The 27306-nt window shown below is 45.1% G+C and overlaps 1 protein-coding gene across 1 annotated transcript in view; it reads right to left on the bottom strand.

The window, feature by feature from the left end:
• Positions 1 to 8294: 8294 nt before the first annotated feature.
• The window catches only part of FAM227A (family with sequence similarity 227 member A), an 86217-nt gene continuing 67205 nt past the window's right edge, over positions 8295 to 27306 (bottom strand). The window contains exons 15-18 of the mRNA XM_087868702.1: positions 27053 to 27210; positions 24837 to 24989; positions 16440 to 16580; positions 8295 to 10285 (exon numbers count right to left, since the gene is read on the bottom strand). Coding sequence (XP_087724828.1) covers positions 10198 to 10285; positions 16440 to 16580; positions 24837 to 24989; positions 27053 to 27210 — 540 coding nt within the window. The 3' untranslated portion in view covers positions 8295 to 10197. The remainder of the gene's footprint in view (positions 10286 to 16439; positions 16581 to 24836; positions 24990 to 27052; positions 27211 to 27306) is intronic.

Below are 27306 nucleotides of genomic sequence, written 5' to 3'. Positions count from 1 at the left end.
GTGAGCAGCAGAAAAATGATCAGTTCTGGGAAAATAAGAAATATTACTTAAGAAGTAGTCATAGATCATATAGTACAAAATCCTTTGCCCAGAGACCTCCTTGATTTCATTTCAAAGTCACCAAGGGCCAGAAGAGCAATCACAGAAACATTTAGTTTAGAATGACTGGGCTGACCTGTCTTCTTTTTGCTGGGCACATGACATAGTTTCTTTTGTGTGTGTACGTATGTAAGGGCGGGGTACTCCATTTCTACTTCCTTTCCTGAAAATTGGTTAACTTTTCTCATCATTTGATTTCCTCTAGCACAGATATCATGACTGTCTGCTAATATCTTTTTTGCTGTCTTGGAATGCTATTTAGTATTGCATGTTGCTGTTTAAACTTCCGTGTTTATGTTAACAATACCCCACGAATTTTGACCTCATGTCAGTCATTCTTCCTGTATCTTCCCTGGCTCCTAGAACTTAGTCTATCCGCAATCAATAAATTTTATTTTTCTCATACATGATGAATGCCTTCCTGCTTCCTAATTATGAATGGGCTGTCTTGCAACATAGCTCTGTTTCATAAAACATGAGATCTATTTTGTTTTATGGTATTTACTGGACTCAAAAAATTTTAAGATTTAATTATGGTAGATACCCAATATTATGATAACACGAGGGCCAATAAGCAGATAAATGGAAGTCTTTAACACTGTAGTGGTTGTTTTAAGATCTCAGGAATCTACAAGGCATGACTGTGGAATAAAATGTGGTCCAAGCAATCAGTTTTCTTGGCTTATTGCATTTTCTCGCTTCCTACCAAAGTCACGCATGGTTGGGGCCTGGCAGAAGGGAAACAAAACTATTAAGGCAGAGGCATGATTGCTATCACCGCTAAACCGCAAAATATCTGAGGCAAAGAGGAGACAGTGTGAATGGGGTCTTCGGGAATATTGTCCCCCAGACAGGTAATCATATATAAGACCACCCCAAACTCCACACGGACTGTCCTCATGGAAGAAAAAAATCGTTCATTTCTTCTCGACTTGATAAAATGAAAGATAGTTCTTTCTCAAGTAGCCATGGATGGATGGAAGACATGCATCCTACAAGTGGGCTCCCCGACACCTCGGTTTCAGGCGTCGTCGCTCGGGAGCGTGGTGCACGTCCCCGCGCCGCCATCGGCGTTTTGCGGGCACCCGGTTCCCTCCTCACGAGACCCGAGGCGGAGGAGGCCGCGTAAAACTTAGGTCCGACTTGCTTTAAAATAACGCTGCTGGAAATCCCTCGAGATCACCGAGATTTCCTCCTCGCAACGAGTCAGAGCCCAGGGCCCAGCGACGACCACCAAGCACCACCGTGAGAGGAACCCCTGGACTTCCTCTCACATTCTTCACACGCTTGCCCTTTTTGCCACAAACCCCGCTCGTACCCACAGTCTCCCCGAGGTTTTCAAGGTGACTCCCTGCCGCCCCCAGCCCGGGCCTTCCCGTCCTCAGGGATTCTGACTCCGAACCACAACGCTGAGACTGGCAGCCCTCGCGTCACTGACCAGGAGGTTTGGCGCCAACCGACGAGAGTTTGGCAGCGTGTCCGGCGTGGCCGGGGGCCGGGCGATGACAGAGGGGGCGTGTTCAAAGGGGGCGGGGCGGGGCGGAGAGCGAGGGGGCGTGTCCACGGTGGGGGGCAGGACTGGGTGGGGCTGAGACTAAGACCGAGCGGAGAACAAGGGGGCGGGCCCACATTGGACGGAGCCTGGAGTGGGGCCGGGACTGAGGCGGGGCTGGGCCCCGGTGGGCGGGACCCCAGGGGGGATAGGAATGGGGGAGGAGGAGCTAGGAGCAGTGTCTACACGAGCCTCGAGGAATGGCTCGCTGGGGTGAGGGAGGGACTCTGAGGCGGAGGAAATGTCCTGAGAGAGGGGCTCTGATAGGAGGGGAGGCTGGGGGTCTCCCTTGAGCTGAGGAAGATGCTGAAGTCGGGGAGAAGCCTCCAAGGTGGTGGGGGCACGGAGGAGAGGCGTGGAAATTAGGGGGCCCCCGAGGGGGGCGCTGAGGTCAAGACAGGCCGCTGTGAGAGAGAAGGCCCTATGGTGGGGGTTGTTCCGAAATGGAGAGAGGCCGCCGGGAAGGGGTCTTGAGGTGGAAGGCCAATGCGGGGAGGGGTGCTCAGCGGAGGTGGAGGCAGGTGCGGCGGAAAATGCTTATCTTGTTCGGGACCTCGGGTCAGGAGGTCGAATATGGGGTCTTCACTAACACCTCAACATTCCGAATTTCTGACTCTCATACCATCAGCTGCTCTCTAGTCTGTGAGGGAGGCACCCAGGGCCCATTCAGGATGGAGAGTAATTTTTCTGCGTCTTAACTTGAAGTTTTAAATAGGCAACAGAAGCCAAACATATTTTGGTCCAGCTTTTAAATAGAAATTTGGGGCCCGCCTTCTTGCCAGCACAGCCGTCTCTGGTCTCTGGCAGCGTCATCTTGCTCCCCTTAAATGGAGACTGACTGTTGACGAGAGTCATGAAACATTTGAAAGAGCATCTGCTGAGGTGGAGGCTATGATGAGTATCTGTGCAAACAGTTCTTTGAGTTCAAGACCTAGTACAGGACGACCCTTTTTCTTCAGTGTCTGAATCATTTTGCTGGAATAAATAGAAAAAAAAAAAAATCCCACAATAGCAGTTGGCATTTTGTAGGACATTTTCCCCCTAGAGTTGATTGTTGAAAAAGCCAACAAGTAACTGCCATAGCTCCTTCAAAATCTTATTTTCCAGAAACATACTCTGTCCTTTAAATTTAAAGGGAAATCAGTGCCCAGTTTGGGGATGAACTGAATAGAGATGATAGGCCTTCACGTTGAGACCTCACCTAAAATAATTGTAGTAACTTCTGAGCAACTTGTTAGGTGAGGACATCGAGTGTATGCCAGAGCTTCAAAGAGCACAGCAAGACGATTTAGGGAAATATAACATATGTAGTTTGGTGTAGTGACAGCTGGGAGAGAGAAATGTTCATAATATTTGAAGGTTGTGTGCACTACACTTAAAGAAACAGAAATGAGCTTGGTAATGACAAATTCATAAAATGAGGATAAAAATCGTGTTTGGATATGATATTGGCTATATGCAACTTAAAAAAATTTTTTTAAACCAAAAACTGGGTGTAGTTAAAAAGTATACTTGAAGACTTTTCCACTCAGATCAGGACAGAAAAAAAAAAACAAACAACTAGTTTTTCATATCATATAAAAATTCTGAATATGATGACTGTGGTATTTCAAATCAGTGGGGAAATGATGAATTCAGTGAATGGTGTTGGAACAACTAGGTAGCCATCTGGAAGAAAAATAAAATTGGAACCATACTTCACACCTTTTACCAAGATAAATTCCAGATGGATCAAGAGATTAAATCTGAATGTAATAATAAAAGTGCTGGAAGAAAACGAGACAATTTTTTATTATCCCAGAATAAGAAAAATCTTTTTAAGGGGCGCCTGGGTGGCACAGCGGTTAAGCACCTGCCTTCGGCTCAGGGCGTGATCCCGGCGTTATGGGATCGAGCCCCACGTCAGGCTCTTCCGCTATGAGCCTGCTTCTTCCTCTCCCACTCCCCCTGCTGTGTTCCCTCTCTCGCTGGCTGTCTCTCTCTGTCAAATAAATAAATAAAATCTTTAAAAAAAAAAAAAAAAGAAAAATCTTTTTAAATATGACACAAATTCAGAAGCCATAAGAGACTTATAAAAACGACTACATAAAAAAAAAACAAGCCTGCATTGCAAATGCTACTTTCCTATTTTAGACAGAGTATGGGGAGCCGGAGCTTTTGTATCAATTAGTAACTAATTAGTAATTGTGTCAAATAGATTTCTCAATTTCTCAAATCCTTCAGTGAGTCCACAAATTCTCTACAAAATTTTCAAAATTTGTGTCATTTTTATGGTATTCTAGAAACAACAAAACCAGGCAGTGGGAGTACCTGAATTTTAAACCATTACACTTTACTGCCCCTCTGTGGACAACCGCCTTATAATCAAATAAAGGCATATGATCCCACCGTCTGCAGTTGGGTTTCCTCAAACTGGTGCCTGTGGGTACATATTCTTGGAGTTTCAAGAGCTCAAATACGAGAAATGCTTTAGTAGAGAACTTAAGAATGAAAGATCATCACACACAAAAATTTCACTTGGTATCTCCTCTTAAACATACTTAATTCGTTCAAAAGATGTTTATTGAATCCCTACTACTTGTCAGACACTGTACTAGGTGTTAGGCACTAGGGATTCACCAACCAACAAGATACAAACCCCAGTGGGGGCTATAGATTGGTACGTAGAACAATTACAGTGAAACTCAAACACACACTTACCGCCCCCGCCCCCAACACACACACCAGTCATTCGGGGCTTTCTCATTTATGTAGATTTGTTTCCAAATTTGAAAAACTTCCAACTTCATACATAGCTGCCCAGAGAGGCATGCCCCTGACAGGCTATTTAACCAACATTTACTAAACACAGCTTGATGGGGTGCCTGGTTGGCTCAGTCGGTTAAGCAGCTGCCTTTGGCTTGGGTCATGATCCCAGGGTCGTGGGATCGAGCCCCACATCGGGCTCCGTGCTCAGCGAGGAACCTGCTTCTCCCTCTCCCACTCCCCCTGTTTGTGCTCGCTCTTTCCCTCTCAAATAAATAAAATAAAATCTTTAAAAATAAATAAACAAACACAGCTTGATCCCAGCTCTCTGCTGGAGAAGGAGATGAAGATAGGTCTCTGCCCTTCAGGAGCCATGAGTCTAGTAGGGGAGATAGACACCAAAACATAATCACAGAGGCTTATTTAGGGACCTGCAAGTGGTTCTGCTGGGTAGAAGGTGCTAGGGAGAAAGCAGCTCTCTGAAGTGAAGGGGAGAAGCCAAAGGAAACATCTGATGACAGCCAACAATTACAGCACTTCCTCCTTTCCACAGATTAAGGCAACCACTGGTCACGAAGACACTATGAGGTAGGAACTATTATCACCCCTATTTGCTGATGGGGGAACTGAGGTACCACAAGGTTAAGTAACTTTCTTGAGGCTCACAGTCTGGCTCCAGCGTCCATGCTCTTAACCAATATACTAAACCAGTATATGGCAGACCTTGTATATACATGTGATTTTATTTTCCGTTTATGTAAGTATGGTTTCAGCACACATAGGAGTGGCCACTAAGCCAGGCTTACATAGTACAGATCAACCAGTTACTAGCTGTGTCGTCTTGGAGAAATTATTTAACCTCTGTGCCTCAATTTCTTCATCTGAAAACCAGTAGTAACAGTACTGAGTTGCTGTGAGAATTAAATGGGTTAATACACGCGAAGTATTTGGGCTGCTGTGTGAAGAATGCGTTGAAGGGGGCAAGAGAGAGGCCAAGGAGAATACCTAGGAGAACTGGGTAAGTCAAAGCCAGGGGTGGCTTCAGCCAAGAAAGTCCTCTTGAAAATGGGGAAAATTGTACCTCACTCACAGAACTATAGTGAGAAGACAATAAAATAATGTGGAAATATGCTTAGAAGTGTTTAGTTCAGGGGTGCCTGGCGGGCTCAGTCAGTGGAGCGAGTGACTCTTGGATCTTGGGGTTGTGGTACAAGCCCCACATTGGGTGTACAGATTACTTAAAAATAAAATCTTTAAAAAAAAGTGTTTAGTTCATAGTAAAAACCTTGAATTGTTTTATTATGGATAATTTCTAATATATTCAAAGGTAAAATAATGTAATATTTCCATCACCCTGCTTCAACCACTTTCAACACATGGCCAACCTTATTTCACTTGTATCTCCATCCACTTACGCCCTCTCATATTATTTTGAAGCAAATTCCGTACGACATATAATTTCTTCTGTGAATATTTCAGTATGGATCTCTAAAATATAAGGACTCTTTTTAAAAACAGAATCGTAATGCCATTAGCACACTTAAAAATTAATAACTTTTAATATCAAATATATAGGCAGCATTCAAATAGTCAACTGTCCCATCAATGCTATCTATTTTTTAAAGTTTGTTTCAACTGGGATCAAAAAATGTCTACATGGAGCAACTGACTGATGCCTTTCGACCCTCTTTTGAAAAATCTATAGATTTCCTTCTTTTTTTCCTTGTGACTTGTTTTAAAAAATGGAGTCTTTTTTTTTTAAAGATTTTATTTATTCGACAGAGATAGAGACAGCCAGCGAGAGAGAGAACACAACCAGGGGGAGTGGGAGAGGAAGCAGGCTCCTAGCGGAGGAGCCTGATGTGGGGCTTAATCCCATAACGCTGGGATCACGCCCTGAGCTGAAGGCAGATACTTAACCGCTGTGCCACCCAGGAACCCCTGGAGTCATTTTTTTTAAAGATTTTATTTGTTTATTTGAGAGAGAGCAAGAGAGAGAGAGAAAACATGAGTGGGGGGGAGGAGCAGAGGGAGAGGGAGAAACAGACTCCCCGCTGAGTGGGGAGCCTGACTTGACTCAGGGCATGATTCCAGGACTCCGGGATCATGACCTGAGCCAAAGGCAGACACTTAACAGACCGAGCCACCCAGGCACCCCAAAAAATGGAGTCATTTATTTAAAAATGGAGTTTTCCAGAGCCCGGATTTTGCTGATTGCATCCTGGTGTGATAATCTCCTCTGTTCTCTGTATTTCCTATTCCAGTAGTTGGATGTAAAGTCTAGATCAGATCCAAGTTTGGTTATTAGGTAATGGTTATTTTATAGGTGGTCTACCATTAGGAGGCATTTAATGGCTTCTCGTCTTTTGGGGATGTTAGCAGCTGTTGATGATCAACCGAGATTGATTAATTCATTAGGGGTCGCAAAATAGTAATACTTTAATTCTATTGTTCATTTTAATTTATTAAGTGGAATACTTTTTTTTTTTTTTTAAGATTTTATTTATTTATTTAACACAGATAGAGACAGCCAGCGAGAGAGGGAACACAAGCAGGGGGAGTGGGAGAGGAAGAAGCAGGCTCATAGCGGAGGAGCCTGATGTGGGGCTCGATCCCATAACGCCGGGATCACGCCCTGAGCCGAAGGCAGACAGACGCTTAACCGCTGCGCCCCCCAGGCGCCCCTAAGTGGAATACTTCTAAAAGAGAAACGTGCCCTCATCTACTGTTTGGTTACCTGGTCATAAGGTTTGTATGGAAATGGCATGATAAATGCTGACTTTCCCTCCCATATTTACCGGGTTTCAGAATAATGAATTGGTTCCCAAGTGTCTTTCAATGGTGACCGATTAATCTCTTTAAAGCAATAATATGAATCTCTAAGTGAAAATGTGTTTGATGTGCTTCAATCCATGGCAATTACTATTACTACAATGCTTAAATTGTCCCCACCTTTTTTTTTTTTTTAAGTGAGCTCCACGTGCAATGTGGGGCTTGAACTCATGACCCTGAGATCAAGAGTTGCATACGCTACCGGCCAAGCCAGCCAGGTACCCCTAAATTAGCCCATCTTTAGCCAATGAGATCCCAAGTTGGCTCCTGACTTTTTCTGACAGGACTCTTGTCTTTACTAGCTTCTTTGTTGTCCTAGTGTCGCAAGTCATCTCATGATTTCCTTGCCCTAGACTGGGAACCAGACATTTCTTCAAGGATCCCTGAATTCTTTTAGTGCAAACAGTATTTCAAGATCACAGTCTGGGCATCACGACTGCGGTCTTTATTTCCAGGTCGTTTCTGCGGACAGACTTAGGAAATAGGGTTTTTGTTTCTGTTTTAAATAGCTTGAGGTATAAGTGACATGCCAGAGAGTGCACATTTTTAAAATGTGTCTACACCTGAGAACCTTCCACAACAATGAAGAGAGTGAACATATCCATCGCCCCAAAAGTTTCTTCAGACTTCTTTGTAACCCCTTCTATTCTCTCCTCCCCTCCCCTCTTTAGACAACCCATCTCTCGGTTACTCAGGCAACTGTTTGTTTTTAAACATAAAATACATCCTTAATTCATCATCAGTTCAAAATCAGGGCAGTAGGATTTTAACTTCGTCTCTTCTAGTTCAACGTCGGAATTTCCTTTCTGCAGCTGAGGACGCTGGTTCTCAGCAACACTGGGAATGACAGAACTGGAGTATTACACAATTACTCACTTGTTTTATCCATTACAGTAAATGCTTCTTAAATGTTAGTTCCCTGCAACGTTCTACCCCCTTCCCCTTATAAAGGGCAAAGTATTCCTCACCATAATTTTCCCTTTTAATAGTTACAAAGAGCAGAGACAGGTTTTTTCATTTTTTTTTTTAGATTTTTATTTATTTATTTGACAAAGACAGACAGCCAACAAGAGAGAACACAAGCAGGGGGAGTGGGAGAGGAAGAAGCAGGCTTCCAGCGCAGGAGCCCGATGTGGGGCTCGATCCTGGAACGCCGGGATCACGCCCTGAGCTGAAGGCAGACACTTAACGACTGCGCCACCCAGGCGCCCCAGGTCTTTTCATCTTGAACTTCCTGAGGGGCCTAAGGTTAGGAATCCTCAGTAATTTCCAGAAGGGGTCTGTGCAGAGATCTTGGCCCCAAGCTGTGCAAAGGATTGTCCTGAAAGACAGCAATGCGGTTTGCCCTGGGTCCAGAAAACCAGGAGACCTTCTTCTGGGAGGGGGCTAGTAGAAACAGATAGGCTGACAGGCGTTCACATGCACTATGGTAACTGCTCCCAAGAGGGAGGGACATGAAAGGCCGTGGGAGCACATAGGAGGGGTCCATAGGCCAACTTTGCTGGTGGTGTGTATCAGGGAAGGCTTCCCGAAGGAGAGGATGTCTATGTGGGGTCCTGAAGGAGGAGAAGGAATGAGTGATGTTGGGACTTCATAGTGAAGAGGGAGACGGGATTTTCACGTACAGAAGCAGCAACAGGCAAAAGGCCCAGAAATAGGAGAGAGTGTGGCTCCTTAGAGAAACTGTAAATAAAGAGCTAACTGTAATTTGAATAATGGGAAGGGAAGGTGTGAGAAAGCTCTGGGTATTTTGTATGGCGCCTTGCACATGGCAAGTGCTCCGTATGTCCTGGTTTCAGGAGAAGTGTATGTTTCTTAACCGCAATGACAACAACAATAGCTGGTAGCAATGACCAAGTGAAATACCATGCGGCAGGAACTTCGCGTAAATTATCTCATTTCATGATCACAACACTACCGCTAGGCAGGCATTCCCTTTCTGCATTCAAGAAAACAAGTTCAGAAAAGGTCGAGTCACACAGCTACTAGGCCTAAAGTCAGACATCTATTTTGAGGAAGGGTAGGGACTCAAAGCCCTGAATTTTCTGGGGCCAAAGCTTGAACTCCTTCCTTATCACCTTCCCCCATCTCTTCACCAGGACGATTCAAGTGAATATACGTGTCTGTGGGAGACACTGGAGGTCCCAAGAATGCACTTATTTTCTTCTTGATTCAGGCAAATAGCCATCCGCTTGTTTTCTTCCCACTTGGCATTGCCAGGCAGACTGCTCTAACGCAGACCAGGTCACCCCCTAGTGATAAAAGCCACACCCATCAGCCCAGCTCCTTCCACATATGGGCCCCTGTACCTCTGAGTCTCAAGGAAGTCACTTTCCGTTTGGCTCTTGGATTCCACACAGATTTCTAGCAAAGCATTAATGTATTTATTGGCCCCTACATCCTTCCCCCTCTTCCAGACTGTGTGCGCCTTAAGGCCAGGGAATGCGTCTTTATTCATCTCTGTATCCTCAGGGACTGCTGCAGGCATGGTAGAAAATAGACATCTAGAGGGCTTGCTCAACCCCTCCAAACCCCAGTGTCCTCCCGGGAGAAATGGAGGTGACAATACTCACCTTGTGGGGAGCCACTAGGAGGGTTAACCAAGATAAGGTCTAAACAGGACTTACCAGAGAACTCAGCACATCATTAAGTACTCAATTAATGTCTCCTATGATTACTATTACTGTGTTGTATAATAATATTATACCTTCCATAGTATTACTACTAATTAGTGAGTGAAAGAATTAGGAAGTCAATGCATGAGTGAATGAGGTGACTTAGCTTCGATTTAAATCCTGACCTTGGCCCAGGGTAGAAGTGAACTTTAATATTCTTTGTCCCATGGACTGGGAACAACTAAATGTGTTGTGGCATTATTTTGTTTGTTTTGTTGTTTCTGTTTTAGATGAAACCCAACAACACGGGCAGGCTTCAGGCAAAAGTTGTCCCAATTCTTGGACAAAGATTCATCATTCAGGTGAGCAAGAAGGTGAGGGGTAAGGAAGCTGGCTTCTGGCTTCCTTTTTCTGCGTTGGTTTTGACTTCTTGATGTCCTCCCTGTGGATGAATCATAAAGACACAAACAGAAACAGATGAAAAGGCCAGTGAGAAGAAGAGAATGAGGAAGTGAGTCTCCAGGGTTACATAAACAGCCTAAAATCAACCACTCAGAGTGAAACTGGTCAGAAGACTGGGGAATGAAGGTGAAATGGATAGACTGTGTAATGTGTCTGAATGTACTGGGGGGAGATTTATATGACCAAGGGGAATTTGGAGATAAGTTGTGATAAGTACATGAGAAAAAAAAAAAGGCAAGAAAACAGGCAGATCAAAAAGAGAGAGAAACTTAGTTCCAGGGGTAGCAAAAAGTTTTACAAGAAAGAGAAAAAACCATAGCAATCTCCGTGGCTCACGGCAATTGTGTTGACGGTGTCACAGTGCTGATTCGTGATCCAAACCAAATCACCACAGAAACACACTGGGAGGATGGGATTGGAAGTTGTGCATACGAGACAGAACCCAGTCCTCGTGTTCCCTGGTGAGAACTCAAGGCCTACCACTGAAATATCAAGGAGCTGGAGGACCATGATCTTTTGACAGCAATAGGAAAGCAAACACCAAAACAATCAGTGAAGAAAGTGGAAAACGTGTTGCTGGGGAATGGAAAGGGGGTCCTGAGGAGTGCAATCTTATGTAACCAGCTTTGCTGAACCATTAACTAATTAATTTAATAAGCACTTATATTATGCTTTTCATAGTTAATCAGTTACATTTTTAAAAAGATTTATTTATTTATTTGAAGAGAGAGAGCATGTGTGCATGGTGGGGAGGGGTAGAGGGAGAGAGAATCTTAAGCAGACACCCCACGGTGTGCGGAGCTCACTGGGGCTATATCTCATGACCCTGGGGTCATGACCTGAGCCGAAATCAAGAGACAGATGCCCAACCGACTGAGCCACCCAGGCGCCCCATTAATCAGTTAATTTAATGCGTACTTATATACTACTTCGCATCAGACGCTGTTCTCAGTGCTTTACAAATGTTAACCCATTGAATCGTCATAACCACTTATGCTCTACTAACTATTTCATTCCCATTTCACAAATGAAGAAACTTGAGACATAGAGAAGTTAAGTAATGGCTCATGGTCACACAGCTAGTAATGGATGGAGGAGCTGGGATTAACAGCCAGGTGATCTGACCCCAGAGCTGCCTCTCTATTTAATTTTTAAAGGATGAATGTGTATTAATATAAGCAAAAGAAATTTAAATCAGTGTGATCTCTTAAGAGGACTGATTCCCCACTTCATTGGTATAGAGAGGCAAAGTAAAATGTGATCAATTTTTTATACAAGCAATGAATTGAAGCTGAATGCTAAACACACATTAGCTAAGCATTAATTCCTTCACCAAAAATTCACTGAATCCTTACTATGAGCAAGCCATTGAAGCAGGTACAAAAGATTTGATGCTGAATGAGACGAGGTCCTCGAACTTGGGAGACTTATAGTACAGAGAGGGAGACAGAAAATTCCATCACTAAAGTAGGTCATATTCAGTGGAGCAAGCTTGCAAAAGCACGGAACACAAAGTAGGCAGTCACTAGGGCAGTTTGGGGAGACTTCCTGGAGGTGGTGCTGCCCATGCTGGGCTTTAAGGGTCAGGTAGGAGTTGGCCAGATGAAAAAGTGGCTAAAGCATATTTAAGGAAGAGGACAGAGTAATGAATACTTGTTAAAATGAACTGAATTAGTTGTTTTCTTCTTCCATTCTGAAATATTAGAATGTCAGAAATAACAGTATTTATAAGCCCTTCTTAACCGGAGAGATTTCATAGCCCAAACCAGTGGGGTACAAACCATGCTGCCATACTCCAGTGTCAGCGGCTGTTTCTCTAATCAAAGGAAAAAACATTGATAAAACTTCTCTTCATATTAAGTTTACTTCTTTTTTTTTTTAAGATTTTATTTATTTATTTGACAGAGACAGAGACAGCCAGCAAGAGAGGAAACACAAGCAGGGGGAATGGGAGAGGAAGAAGCAGGCTCCTAGCGGAGGAGCCTGATGTGGGGCTCGATCCCACAACGCCAGGATCACGCCCTGAGCCAAAGGCAGATGCTTAACCACTGTGCCACCCAGGCACCCCTAAGTTTACTTCTTACCACTTCTCTTAAAAATGGGCTGTAGGTCAGGCCCTTGAGTCTGGCTGCTGGTTTCAAATCCTGGCTCTTCTGTCTACTAGAGGCAAGAGCTTGGTCAGTAGTCACTAAACCTCTCTGAGCCTCAGCTCCCCGTGATAAAATGAGGACAACCCCACCCCATATCTTACGGGAGTGCTGTGGGGATTAAAGCTTAGAACAGAGTAAGGACCTGGCCAGCATGACTCTGTTGGGTGCCCTTGCCCAAGGTGATAAAATGAATCAATAAGTAAAAGTTATAATTAAGGGAAAAAAATTAATCTGTAATCCAGTTGTAATTTCTTGACATATTATGTGTTATTTTAAGATACCAAAGTTTGCAGATATACTGAAGATCCGTATTTTATGCTACTCAATAGTGCTTTATTTGGGTGCCAGAATTTAAAGCAGTGATATTTTTATGGGCCTCTGCCAAGAGCACCACGACTTCCGGCTGTCCTGTCTCCAGCACATTGGGAGAATCAGGGCTCTGAGCTCAGGAAAACGCCCTGCCTGCCTCTTCCTCCACCCTAGAGCAGTAATCCTGTAAAATAACGGCTAGATGCTTTCTCCAAAATGGGTCTGCCCCAAACCTCCTAGTCCAGAATGGTCCCATGTACAGTTGAGCCATGAGGAACCTGGGCCTCGACTCAAGCGAGCCTCAGCTGCCTCCTTTGAACTACAGGAAAAATAAAATTCACCTAGACTTGAACGGGACGATGGATATGCCTTGCACAGGGCCAAGCCGACTTCCCTCCATTCCCCTTCCAGTATCTGCATCAGGAGGAGCAGGTCTGCTCTTCTTCAGGCTCTGAAAAGTCTGGGGGCACCAGTCCTTAGTGACTTCTGAAAGAAGTGTCTGGGGAGACATTTTTGGATCCTGGTTGTGCCCTCTCTTAATGTGAAACTCTTGGGGATGCCTGGGTGGCTCAGTCAGTGAAGCGTCTGTCTTTGGCTCAGGTCATGATCCCAGAGTTCCAGGATTGAGGCCCACGTTGGGCTCCCTGCTCAGCGGGGAGCCTGCTTCTCCCTCGGTCCCTCCCCCGGTCCATGCTCTCTCTCTCTCTCTTGCTCTCTCCCCCTGAAACCTCTTCTCACCGGGGCTTGCTGCTGTGTAATATACAGTGGGTACTGTCTGCCTCATATGGCTATTTAAAGGTCAAAATGAGGGGCGCCTGGGTGGCACAGCGGTTAAGCGTCTGCCTTCGGCTCAGGGCGTGATCCCGGTGTTATGGGATCGAGCCCCACATCAGGCTCCTCCGCTATGAGCCTGCTTCTTCCTCTCCCACTCCCCCTGCTTGTGTTCCCTCTCTCGCTGGCTGTCTCTATCTCTGTCGAATAAATAAATAAATAAATCTTTAAAAAAAAAAAATAAAGGTCAAAATGAGGTGATGTTTGTCGTGGGTTCAGCTTCTTGTTTAGTTAACAACGAAAGCCATTATTATAGTCTAGGTTAACATCGTTAGTTGTAATAGTTTAAATAAAATAATGGGTAAAAGAGCAAATGCATGAGTAAATGCAATGGCCCAAGCAAAAACTCCGCACTCCTGCTTTTCACTCAGCCTCGGAAAAACTATGATGGACTATCTCCCCTATCCTGGGAATAGCTATTTCTGTTTCTCGGTCTTCGGCCACACTTTCCTTTTTCTCCTGTTGTTTTACCCTACCTGGTAGAAATATCAGGGCTCCCGCAGGAGCTTCCCAGTCCTAGGGGAGAGAATTAGTCAGGGTCTGAGAGTGACAAGGGAGAGCAGTTCAACTTCAGTCTTGCCTGTCTTTCCCTCTCCTCCTTTCCCCTCCTGTGGGGGAAATAAAAAACACTTAATAAAAATCAGCTCAAAAATTCAGTGTGATTTCTTCAAAGGTGTCCCTGGAATCTTGATAGATATTGAAAGGAAAAGTTTACAAAGGAACCAATAATGACAACAGCAAATAATCAGAGCAGAATGCTGGAACACACTGCACGGTCCCCTCATCCGCCTTCTAAGCACTGCTGGGTGCCAGTATTTGGACCTACGCCCAGGAAATCAAGGTCACCCAGGGCAAGATTCCTTGAGGCCAAATCTTCCGTCTAGGGACTCTATGATTGAGTAGGCTATGATCTGTGGGGCACGATCAGGAAAGCACAGGGCACATAATGGGTACCCTGAGTAGGCAAGTCAGGGGAGAGTTCCTGAAGGTGATGCCTGAGCTGGGTTTTAAAGGTCAGCGAGGAGTTAGTTAGATTAAGAAGTAATTGGAAGATAGTCAGGTCTGAGGGAACAACAATAATGTTGGCAAATTAAATTGCGTTGGCTTAGATTTCTGAGAATCAAAGGTGGACATCAGAAAGATTGTTTCTGATAGATCGATGAGTCACCACTGATCCTTTAAGATTCCATGTTTCAAACAGGTGGGTCTCAAGCTAAACTGCTATTATCAAAAAATTGTGGTCTTCTCGCTCAAAGGAAAATTAAAATTGGAAGACTTGGGGCGCCTGGGTGGCACAGCGGTTTAGCGTCTGCCTTCGGCTCAGGGCGTGATCCCGGCATTCTGGGATCGAGCCCCGCATCAGGCTCCTCCGCTATGAGCCTGCTTCTTCCTCTCCCACTCCCCCTGCTTGTGTTCCCTCTCTCGCTGGCTGTCTCTATCTCTGTCGAATAAATAAATAAAATCTTTAAAAAAAAAAAAATTGGAAGACTTAAGATTGGAAGGTTTCCTTGGGTAAGTTTCTCAACTCATTAAGCTTTGGTTTCTTCTCTAAAATGGAGACTATAACACCATCTATCTGTGATGAGATGGTTAGTCACCAATCCGTCATCTGCTCTCCCGTTTTCTTCAGCAATGGAGCCAGTTTTTGTTTAAGATGGCAATGAGCCCAGATTGTTTTTTTAATTACATTTCCCAGCCTCCTTTGAAACTAACATCACCATGGGACTAATATCCGACCCTTGAAATAAAGTGGCAATGTTAAATGGTTATTTCCAGGGAGGTTATTAAAAAGGGACAGGGTAACAGGGATTGACTACAACTGAGCATGAGGGATCTTTCTGGGGTGATGAAAAAGTTCTAAAACTGGATTGTAGCATTGTTGCCAAACTTTGTAAATTTGCTAAAATTAATTGAATTGTATACTTAAAACGAGCAAATTTTATGGTAAATTACACCTTGATAATATTATAAAGTAATAATAATTATTATTATAAAACAGCATTTAAAATGGTTTTCAGGTTTTTTTTGAAAGGAATGTAAGTGTTTATTTTTATTTTTTTTAAAGATTTTATTTATTCATTCGACAGAGAGAGAGCACGAGCAAGGGGAGCAGCAGGCAGAGGGAGAGGGAGAAGCAGGCCTCCCGCTGAGCAATGAGCCTGATATGGGGCTCGATCCCAGGACCCTGGGATTCTGACCTGAGCCGAAGGCAGACACTTAACTGATTGAGCCACCCAGGCACCCCAATAAATATAATCTTTAAAAAAAAAAGAGGGTGGCTGCATGATGGACATGGGGGAGGGTATGTGTTGTGGTGAGTGCTGGGTGTTGTGTGAGACCGATGAATCACAGGCCTGTGCCCCTGAAACATACAATACAAAATAATACATTCTACGTTGTGGGGCGCCTGGGTAGCACAGTCGTTAAGCGTCTGCCTTCGGCTCAGGGCGTGATCTCAGCATTCTGGGATCCAGCCCCACATCAGGCTCTTCCGCTGGGAGCCTGCTTCTTCCTCTCCCACTCCCCCTGCTTGTGTTCCCTTTCTCGCTGGCTGCCTCTCTGTCAAATAAATAAATAAAATCTTTAAAAAAATACATTCTATGTTAATAAAAAATAAATTTAAAAATTTTTTAAATAAAGAATACTGACAGGGGTGCCTGGGTGGCTTAGACGGTTAAGTGTCTGACTCTCGATCTCAGCTCAGGTCTTAATCCCAGGGTGGTGAGTTCGAGCCCCATGTTGTGCTCCATACCCAGTGTGGAGCCTACTTAAACTACAAAAAAAAAAAAAAAATTCTGACAGTGTTCATATTTCCACTTTTCCATGGTCTTTGTTAGAACAAACCTTAAAAGAAATGCAGTCGCCTTCTCAGGACTTCCTCCAAATTTCTTGTCAGGGGATTCCTCAATGAAGGTGGAAGGTGGGATGAACATATGGTTTGCCTTCTTTTTATCTAATGCTCTTCGATCGATATTCTTCACCTCCCTGTGGGGAACAAAGGCACAGACGGAAAAATACTGCAGAGTCAGCATGATCTTTTCACTCCTATGTTCGTATGTAAAGAGAGACAAATATTTACAAACTTATTCATTCCAGAGCAACTGACTGAAGCCAGAGAGCTGACGACATCGCAGCAACTCAGTCCGGAGCCCCGGCTGTGTGCTAGGGGGCATGTCGGTCCTTGGGGACACAGAGAGGAATAAGGAATTCAAGGAACATATGCTCAACTCGGGAGGACAGGCGAAGAAACCAACAATCTGAAAGAGGGCCGCCTGGGTGGCTCAGTCGGCTAAGCGGATGCCTTCGGCTCAGGTCATGATCCTGGGGTCCTGGGATCAAGTCCCGCACTGGGCTCCCTGCTCGGCGGGGGCCTGCTTCTCCCTCTGCCTGCCGCTCTCTCTGCTTGTGCGCGTGCTCTCTCTCTCTCTGACAAATAAATAAATCTTAAAAAAAAAAAAAAAAGAGAAGATCTGAAAGAAAGCTGAATTTTGAAGGTGATAATAGAACCCACGGCTGTGGTGAGGCCTAATGGAGTTACCACAGGTCAGGTGCTTAGGGCAGTGTCTGGTCCACAATAAGTAAAGGAAGACGTGCTCAGGTAACGCCAGAAGCTGCTGCTGCTGTTCTTCTAGAAGACGGTTCCCAGCGGAGTGTGTTCAGACAAGCACAGGGTACACAGTGGGAATGGCCAACTGGGTGATCCACCAGCTGCCTTTTGAAATGTTGAGTAGACATTGACTTGATGAAGCAGCAGGTTATGGGCACTCAAGGTAGACAAAATAGCAATAAGAATGCATTTGTGAGAATTAAGATCCTGTCATATACTTCTCTGCTGATGGAGGATGGATGCAGAGAGACCGGTATTAAAAAACCAGCATTGAACTCGGCCTGAACAGAGGTAGGGAAACTGAAGGGACTCCATTTTATTTTATTCTTTTATTTTATATATTTATTTTAAAGATTTTATTTATTTATTTGTTTGTTTGAGAGAGTGCGAGCACGTGCACAAGTGGGGGGAGGAGTAGAGAGAGAGAGGGACAAGCAGACTCCGTGCTAAGCGTGGAGCCCAACGCAGGGCTCGATCCCACTACCCAAGATCACGACCTGACACTCAACTGAGCCACCCAGGTGCCCCTGAAGGGACTCCATTTTAGAAAGGCTCCGTCTCCGCTGTTTTTCTGCTCGGCCCCATTTCAGAATAAGCCAAAGAAGCTATGTTCCCACTTCAAGGGGCAAGCAAGATGGTTAATCATTCTCTGAATATTGGCCTCGGCCCCAAACACCTAATAATGTCTAAAAAGAGCTAATGCCAACATGTTCCAGGCTGACACTGGCATCAGTACCCCTACCTTCAGTAATTTATGGACTAACACCTGTTGTTCACCTGACACTCACCTCTGACTGGGCCCTACCCTGGACTCCTGGAGGAACGAGTACCCTAGACCCCTTTCCAATATAAACCCCTAACCCCAGGCAATGACAAGACTCCTTCTCCTTTCCTTTCCAAGTCTCCCAGACATTCTGTCCACTATTCTCTACCTGTCATTTGTACTATTCAGGAAACTCTGTTTTCACTTTCTCTCTTGCATTTGATTTCTATCCTGCGTCAAGCCAAGGACCCTCTTGGCTGATCCTGGGGGACCCTCCCCAGGGTCCTCAGACTCAACCTGCCTGTATCGAAACCAATGGTTATTTCAACCATGGGCATCTTTTTCCAAGTCAAAGGAAGAAATTCTGTGGACACAACATTATTACCTTTGGGATCTTTTGCCACAACTTTTTCTTAACGCTGGGGAGCCTGTTTCTGCTTGCAACAAAGAGGCAAAGAACAGCAGCAAATTGCATCTGTCCTTGTTATGATCACATTTTCTTTTTTTTTTTTTCAGATTGTATTTATTTATTTGAGAGGGAGAGTGAGCAAGAGAGTGCATGAGCAGGGGGAGGGGCAGAGGAAGAGGGAGAAGCAGACTCCCTGCTGAGCAGGGAGCCCGATGTGGGGCTCGATCCCAGGACCCCTGGTTCATGATCTGAGCTGAAGGCAGACGCTTCACTGACTGAGCCACCCAGGCGCCCCGATGATCACATTTTCTAACGGAAAAACACTGATGTAATTCCTTGATAATATTTCCTATATTGTTATTTCTTGAGATGTTGAAACCCCCACGTGCCTTAGGCTCATATTTTCCACTAGAAAAAGCATCTTTAGTTCGTGTGACAGAATCGTACGTTGAAACGTTTCATGGAGTTCTGCAAAGAGCATTCTGAATTGTGGCTGCTCTGCCCCGAGACAAGTTTGAGGATCCGGGCTCTGGACCCACATGTCACTGAAGTTCTCCAGCAGCCACAGACCCTGTTCCCTCGATACATGCCTCACCCACACACGTAAACTAGGCTCTTCCTCCACTTACAGCAGGGGCCCCTGGATTGCCTTTTCTTTTCTTTTTCTTTCTTTTTTTTTTTTAAAGATTTTATTTACTTATTTGACCGAGAGAGAGAGCATGCACAAGCAGGGGGAGCAGCAGAGGGAGAGGAAGAAGCATGCTCCCCACTCAGCTGAGCGCCTGGATCACAACCAGAGCAGAAGGCAGACGCTTAACCGACTGAGCCACCCAGGCGCCCCTGGATTACTTTTTTTGAGGGGGGACTGCTCCAGGTCTCCCCAACTGCAGACTTTCAACCCCAAGTCCTATGCTGCTTTGGACCCTGCAATTTCCATGGCATGGGGTCGCAGGTATTATCTCTGACAGTCGGCATTTACCGAGCACTTCTCTTGAGCCCGGCTTGGAGCTAGACATCTCTGTTCACCCACAAGTACTCTGTACTATTAGTGTCCCTGTTTTACAGATGGTATCCAAGCCTCACACAGGCTAAGTGATGGACATCATCCATTCAGAGAGTGAGACAGAGCTTTGGTCTGTCCAACTTCAAAGCCAGTGCTCCTAAGTGATATGTTCTGTTTGGGAAATAAACTGGTAACTGAGCTCCCAAAGGAGTCCTAGCCCACCTGCAAGTAATATTCCATATGGGCATTGGTCACCTTCTGTTTTTGTTATGGCCACCATTAAAAAAACAAAACAAAACAAAAACTTCCAAAAATATATAAAAGTAAAGAAAACTGCATAATCAACACCATTTAATCTTGAATCATCTGTTACTCCTTTCGCACCCCCTCATCCCCACCCCAAATGGGTGGTTTTAAAGCAAATCCTAGATACCATGTCATTTCATCCATAAACACTTCATTAGGTATCTCCTTCAGACATGACTCTTTTATTCTTTCTTTATTTTTAAATATTTTATTTATTCAGTTGACAGAGAGAACACAAGCAGGGGGAGTGGCAGGCACAGGCAGAGGGAGAAGCAGGCTCCCCACTGAGCAGAGAGCCCTATGTGGGGCTTGATCCCAGGACCCTGAGATCATGACCTGAGCCAAAGGCAGATGTTCAACTGACTGAGACACCCAGGCGCCCCCCGACATGACAAAACCATTACAATATCTACGAAGAAAAGGAATACACCAATACAAGCAGTTCCCTAGTATGTTCCTTTGGAACACAGATACCAGAGTTCACAGACTAGAAACGTGCAGCTCGAGGAGTTTTCGTGGACTGAGCATACCTATGTAACGAGCTCCCAGATCAAGAAACGGAACACTGCCAGCTCCCCAGAAGCCCCCTCATCTGTACCCTCAGTCAAACCCTACTTCCCCAAGGGTAGCCCTGCCCTGATGTCTAACAGCACAAATGTGGGGTTGTGGTTGGTGTTTTTTTTTTTTTTTTGAGATTATTTATTTTAGAGAGAGTGTGAGAGTGCAGGAGGTGGGGGGGAGGGGCAGGGGAGAAGGAGAGAGAGAATCTCAAGCCGAGTCCCCACTGAGCTTGGAGCCCGATGACGCAGGGCCCCACCCCAGGACCCTGAGATCATGACCTGAGCCAAAATCAAGAGTCAGGTGCTTAACCCGCTGAGCTACCCAGGTGCCCCTACCAGCACAGATGGTGTTTCAAGGGCACCATTTTCTTTCGTAGACAAAATTCTGAGAATCGCTTTATTAACAGAAGGTATGCTGAGCTTCTCGATAATGCCTTATCCAATAAAAAGTGGATATATTTAGCAATGAGATTGCGAACACATAATTACAAAGTTTCTACTGACTGAAAATACCTATACTATAATTCACCTGATAAGGATGCCTTTATTAAACAAGGATGTCCTTCTATATTTCTGAAATATATATGCTGTAGACTTAATCTTGAATAAATTTAATATTAGCCTTAAATTATTTTCGTCTTGCTCATGCCGTAGCTAGGTAACTATGGGGGCTAAGTTTTGGCCAATGGAATGAAAAATGGAAGGTTTATTTGTGACTCACAGGAGGAATGCATTTCTTCGGACTTCATCTTCCTTTCTATTGGCTGGAATATGGACCCAATGACTGGAGCTAGAGCAGCTATCTTAGACCATGAGGATGAATCATGGGCGAAGGATTACAGAGAAATAAGACAAAAGGGGCTTGGGTCCCTGCCACTGTGACCTGCCATATCTCTTGGACTCCTTTTTAAATAATAAAAATAGATTTGCATCTTGTCTTGCCACCATTTTGAGTTCTTCTGTCACTCGAAGCTAAACCTAATTCTAAGTGATAGAATTACCTACTATGGGCTTGGTCCTATAAACGGCTTTATGTGCCTTATTTTACTTGATCGGTACAACTCTCCAAAGTAGCAAATACTATCTTCATTTAACCAACAAAGAAACAGAAGCTCAGCGATGTATATGACTGGTCCAATGTCACACAGCCAGTAAGTAAAAAACCCTAAGCCTCTGGCATTCCAAGGATCCCCCCTTCAAGAATTGTTACAACTACTGGGAGAGACAGACATTACAAAACATGTATGTTATAAACAGAATACACTACCTGGTGCATAGAAGTTGCTGAAAGTATTTGCTGGAATAATGAGTGAAATATAGAAGAAACATAATGAACCATAGTAACAGAGGCAGAAGCAAAGAGCCCTGAAGAACAATTCCTGTGGGGGTGCCTGGGTGGCTCAGTCGGTTAAGCATCTGTGTTTGGCTCTGGTCATGATCTCAGGGTCCTGGGATCTGGCTTGTGGCTCAGGGAGCAGCCTGCTTCTCCCTCTCCCTCTGCCCCTCCCCGTGCTCATAGGCGCACGCTCTCTCTCTCAAATAACTAAATAAAATTAAAAAAAAAAAAGAGAACAACAACTGTTCCTGGGCCCTCTCCCTTCCCCAGTCCTGACCCTCTCCTCCCTCACCTGCATCTTTCCAATCTCCCCCCTTCACACAGCCTGGAGTCTTCCATTTTACATTGAAACAGCCCTGTTACTCACCCATGGGGAGCCCTCATGCCCCCTCATGTCCCAGGCTCTGGTGTCTGCCGTCAGCCTTGTTAAGACCGCTCTCTGCCAAATCACCAAACCCGTCTCAGCCCCAGGCTTCTGCATGTGGCACCCCCACCGCGGATCACGACTTCCCTCAGCCCTTGCTTGCCTGAGCCTCATGGCTGGTGTGCCTTTACGCGCAGGCTCTCCCTTCCCTGTGGCCCCTCCTCCTTCTTGGCCCCATATTTTGTCCTCCCCACATATGTGGTGGCCCTCTAAGTTTCTGTCCTTGACCTCGGCATCTGTAAAATGGGGATAAATAACTGTGCACACTATTTTATATCCTGAGGTTTTTGGTTTTTGGGTTTTTTTTTTTTTGGTCCAATAATATATTGTGATCATCCTTCCTTATCAAATAAGATTAGGTCGACGTGGCCATTTTTCTTGGTTGCAAAGCACGCACATATGAGAGTTTATTAACCAATCACCTGATGAACATTTAGGCTGAACTGCATCTTTGTGGGGCTGGTGCCTAACAGGTTTTTGTGCGTGTCTGTTTTGTTTTTTTTTTTAAAGATTTTATTTATTTATTTGACAGAGATAGAGACAGCCAGCGAGAGAGGGAACACAAGCAGGGGGAGTGGGAGAGGAAGAAACAGGCTCATAGCGGAAGAGCCTGACGTGGGGCTCGATCCCATAACGCCGGGATCACGCCCTGAGCTGAAGGCAGACGCTTAACCGCTGTGCCACCCAGGCGCCCCTTTGTGCGTGTCTGTTATCATAACTTGGAAATAACTCAACGGTATCACTTTGTAAAACAAAGCAGTTACCTATATGTTCATTGTTTTCTTTCTCTCCTACGATGGCAGATTCCAATGTCTTGCCAACAACAATTCCCCCTTTCTCCCTTGCTAACCGAATCCAGTGTTATTTTGGGTAATGAAGTGCCCAGCCAGTTCCGCGCTGGTCCAGGCATGGAAATCTCGTTTCTCTTTGCCAAATATTTCCTGAGCTGCTTTTGCAGCCAGGATGTCCACGTGAGAGAGTTATGGGAGCAGGCAGAGACGACATGGGAGAGAGATACCGAGCAAAAGAAGAAGGTGAGCTCTTCTTTAGAGAAAAAGGTGCCAGCTAATAAATGGAGAAGGGATGGTGGAAGTAGAAAAATCACTATTTTGCAACCCCAACTATAATAATTGATTCAGGCAAAGACCATCAGTGGATGCTAAAACCACAGGGCGAAGGTTTGGGGAGAGCAGATTCATTCAGTCTCAAAGAATCACACCACTTATGACAGACTAACCACATAAAACAGGGGTCTTCCAGTGGAGAGGTCTGGCAGGGACACCTGTCCGGCTGCCCCAACACTGAGTGTCTCCTGGTGCAGCGCAGTGTGCATACACAACATCATCAGCTGTTCTCGGCAAAAAGATCTTCCCTGAATCCAATCAAGCATCTAGTATCGCCCCAGTGTCCAGTTTACAAGAAATATAGGGGATTCTGGAATACGTTAAATGCTACCCGAAGAAATAATCAGAAAAATCCAGAACGTGACTTGAGCTTTTCAAAAAAGTCTATGTTATTCAAAAAATTAATAATGTATTAATTGATTAAGGGCATAATAACGAAGGTGGGGGCAGGGCACTGTCATCGGTGAAAAGACACCAAAGAGATACGACAACAAAATATAATTCCCAATCCTTGATTGGATCCTGGAGCAGCAAGTAAAACCAAAAAGGATATTTTGGGCACCACTGGGGAAATCTGAATTTGACCTAATTACCGGAGAGAGAAAGAAAACGTGGCAAAATGTGGATAATTGGTAAACGCAGTGTGGGCATATGGTGTTCAGTGCACCATCCTTGCAACAATTCCGGAAGGCCTGAAAATTTTCTAAATAAAATAAAAATATTTTAAAAAGTCAGAAGGCACAGGAAAATATCCATAATACGCTGCTAAGTGGGAAAACAAAGTCTAAAAACCAGACTGACAGTATGACTCCACTACTTTTGTTTAGTAGTCTACGGGCCCAGGAGAAAAGGCTGGAAGGATTTATAGAAAAATGTTGGCAGTGTATACCTCCAGGTGCTTTTCCAGGTTTGTCTGTCTGTTTTCACTGAATATAAATGTGTTTGTAGTTAGAAAAAAATAATTTGAAAAGAAAGATCTGGTCTCTGTTATTGTGGAGTTTACATTCTGACCACAAGACATGTGCTTAAGAGAATCCCAAAGCTCGGCCCCCAATTAAAACTTACCATGTGCAGGGGCACCTGGGTGGCGCAGTTGGTTAAGTGTCCGACTCTTGGTTTTGGCTCAGCTCGGGATCTCGGGGTTATGAGTTGGAGCCCTGCGTCGGGCTCCACACTCAGCAGGGAGTCTGTTCAAGATTCTCTCTCTCTCTCTCCCTGTCTCCCTCTGCACCGCCCGCCCCTGCTTGTGCTTTCTCTCTCAAAATAAAATAAGTAAATCTTTAAAATGCATGTAAAAAAGAAATTGTCGTGGGGCGCCTGGGTGGCACAGCCGTTGGGCGTCTGCCTTTGGCTCAGGGCGTGATCCCGGCGTTCTGGGATTGAGCCCCACATCAGGCTCCTCCGCTATGAGCCTGCTTCTTCCTCTCCCACTCCCCCTGCTTGTGTTCCCTCTCTCGCTGGCTGTCTCTCTCTCTGTCGAATAAATAAAATCTTTAAAAAAAAAAAAAAGAAAGAAATTGTCGTGTGCAGGGACGCCTGGCCAGCTTGGTCAGTGGACCGTGCAACTCTTAATCTTGGGTTTGTGAGTCTGAGCCCCACCCTGGGTGTAGAGATTACTTAAAAGCTTTAAAAGCATTTTTTAAAAAATTGTCATGTGCAACAGCAGACAGATGCTCAAACAATGCCTCTTCCCTAAGCCCCTTACGTACCTGAGGAAGTTTTCTTGCAGTCCTCTTAGGTACTCGTCAAAATAATTCCGTTCATTCCAGTGCAGCCGGTTCAGTTGGTGGAGGTTGTCCTTCCTCTTCTTCATGTTGCTCAGGGTCAGGTCGATGATCTCAGCATATGTCAGGACGGACTCAGTGGCATCGGCCGTCAAGGAAAGGCCCACACCGTCAGTTGGTATTGACTCTGAGCGTTACCAGTAGGGTGCCCTACTGCATGGGGGAGGGGGGAGGGGGGAGAGGGCAGAGGAGGGAGAATGACCTGTTTCTGGACCAGATCACTGAAATCTGAGCAGGTAAGGACTCCTGCTCTCTGGCCGTGACCTACTGGGGAAGGCAAGGGGCTATCCTCCCCAGCGGCCAGGCCATTCCCTGTCTTTTGACAAAGCCCTTCTCTCCTCCTGCTGATGGAAGGGCTAGGAAATGCTCTTTTCAGACTGCCGTCTAAAATTCTCACTCTGTATGGTGACAGATGGCAGCTACACTTACCGTGTGAAGCACTTCGTACTATATAGAATTGTCCTATCACTGTGTCGTACACCTGAAACTATGTAGTGAGTCAACTATACTTCAATAAAAAATAAGCAAATAAATACCATTCCTACTCTATTATCACAGCAGTGAAGAGGAAGGGGTTCCAACTTTCAGTCTCAAGGCCTCATTCCCAATATCATGTTTGTATGTTGAAAAATCCTCCGTTCCTTGCCCACCCTCTCTACCCCTTCTGGATTGGTCAGAATCTCAGGAGTTTGGGATTTCAGTCAAGATACATCACCCGCTATGTCTCTATTTTCCTCTCCATCAAACAAGGATAACAGTCCTTGCCTTAACTGATGTGAATAATTATGATAGTTATTATTTATTTAGAACTAGCCCTACGCCATTTAATCCTGATCATAACACTATTGGTTTGGTATAATTATTCTTATTTTATTTTATTTTTTTAAAGATTTTATTTATTTATTTATTTGAAAGAGAGAGAGAAAAAGCAGGGGGAGGAGCAGAGGGAGAGGGACAAGCCAACTCCACGCCGAGCACAGAACCCAAAGTGGGGCTTGATCCCGTGACCCTGAGATCATGACCTGAGTCAAAACCAAGAGCTGGCCACTTTAACTGAATGAGCTACCCAGGTGCCCCTAATTATCCTTATTTTACAAAGAAGTTGATAAAGATATTGAGCTCAGAAGTTAAGCTGTGCTCACGAGATCTTAAGGCCAGTGGGTTGCTGAGCTGGACTCAAACCTGGGGCTGTGTATCCCCGACCCAGGCTCCCTCCACTATACTACGCTGTCTACGGAGCAGTGAGGTGATATATAGGAAAGCGCTTTATAAAGAATAAAGTGCTATGAAATGTGACCGTTAGTACCCTCTGCCTATGGGCATATAAATAAGCTTGGGGATATGAGAGCTGTAAGAGCAGGGCTACCCAGTTCATTCAGGAAGCCCCTCCTGATGGGGAGCTCTGTGCAGACAGGTAACGTCCAGGCTCCATGCCAAGCCTTCATTGCTCTTGTGCCTGAATTCCTCGTAACAGCCCTAGAAGGCGGGTGCTGTTATCCCATTTCATAGATGAAAAAATGAGGTTCAGGAAGAAGCTGCAATTTGTCTAAGATCACTCAGCTGGTCAACAGCTGAGTTGGTTCTTGAGTCCAGGCTGACCTGATTCCATGTTCTGACCCCTACAGTAAAGCGCTAGGACTCAGGACACCAACATGTCACATCTGTTTTCTTAAGATCTGAGTTGGTTACCAAATCTTTAAGATAAATGCTAAGAGGGCCAGAGATTTGCTGATGGGTCTGGAGGAGGGGTGTGTGTGTGAGGAGGATGTTACAAGAAACACATATCTGGACCCCAGATCCTGATCAATACATCCTCTGGGGTGAATGAGCATCTGGGAGTCATTATTGAGCTGCAAAGAATGTTCCAGCACCTAGTTAGCTTTCTCTCTGGTAGATAGGAAGAGATTTTACCCCCAGGGAAATGTGACTTGCCCAAGATCGCATGCAGCCGGTTCATGAGGCCAACCTGGAACAAGAACGAGCAAGATTCTGAGCCTTGGGCTCGTATCCATGACTACCCTTGATGAGCACGTGCCAGGCACAGTGCTAAGGGCCGGGTGCCTTTCCACACCCTCGTTCTGGGAGGAGGAAGCAGAGGCCTAGAATAATAACACGTGCCCTGCCCGTGGTGGAGAGGATATGGGGTGCTCTTGGTTCTTTCCCTCCTGACTATCAACACGTCCTCACCATGCTGCCGCAGACTGGCATAGTTCTGGAGGAAGTACACAATCAGAGGGCTCTTCCCATAAATGTTGAAGAAGTTGGACGTCAGCTCAGGGCTTTTGCAGGCTGGGTGAGACTGAGTAGGAGAGAGAGTGGAAAAAATTACATGCTGTCATTGTTACAGCATGGATTAAGAAATGTAAAGGTAATAATGTTCTTTGTCCAGCAACTC

This window comes from Ursus americanus, chromosome 17 (assembly GCF_024610735.1).
Source record: "Ursus americanus isolate L20-20 chromosome 17, mUrsAme1.1.p, whole genome shotgun sequence".
NCBI classification, from domain to species: Eukaryota; Metazoa; Chordata; class Mammalia; order Carnivora; family Ursidae; genus Ursus; species Ursus americanus.
The sequence above is the reverse complement of the archived record's forward strand: the minus strand, read 5'-3'. Positions and strand labels throughout refer to the sequence as shown.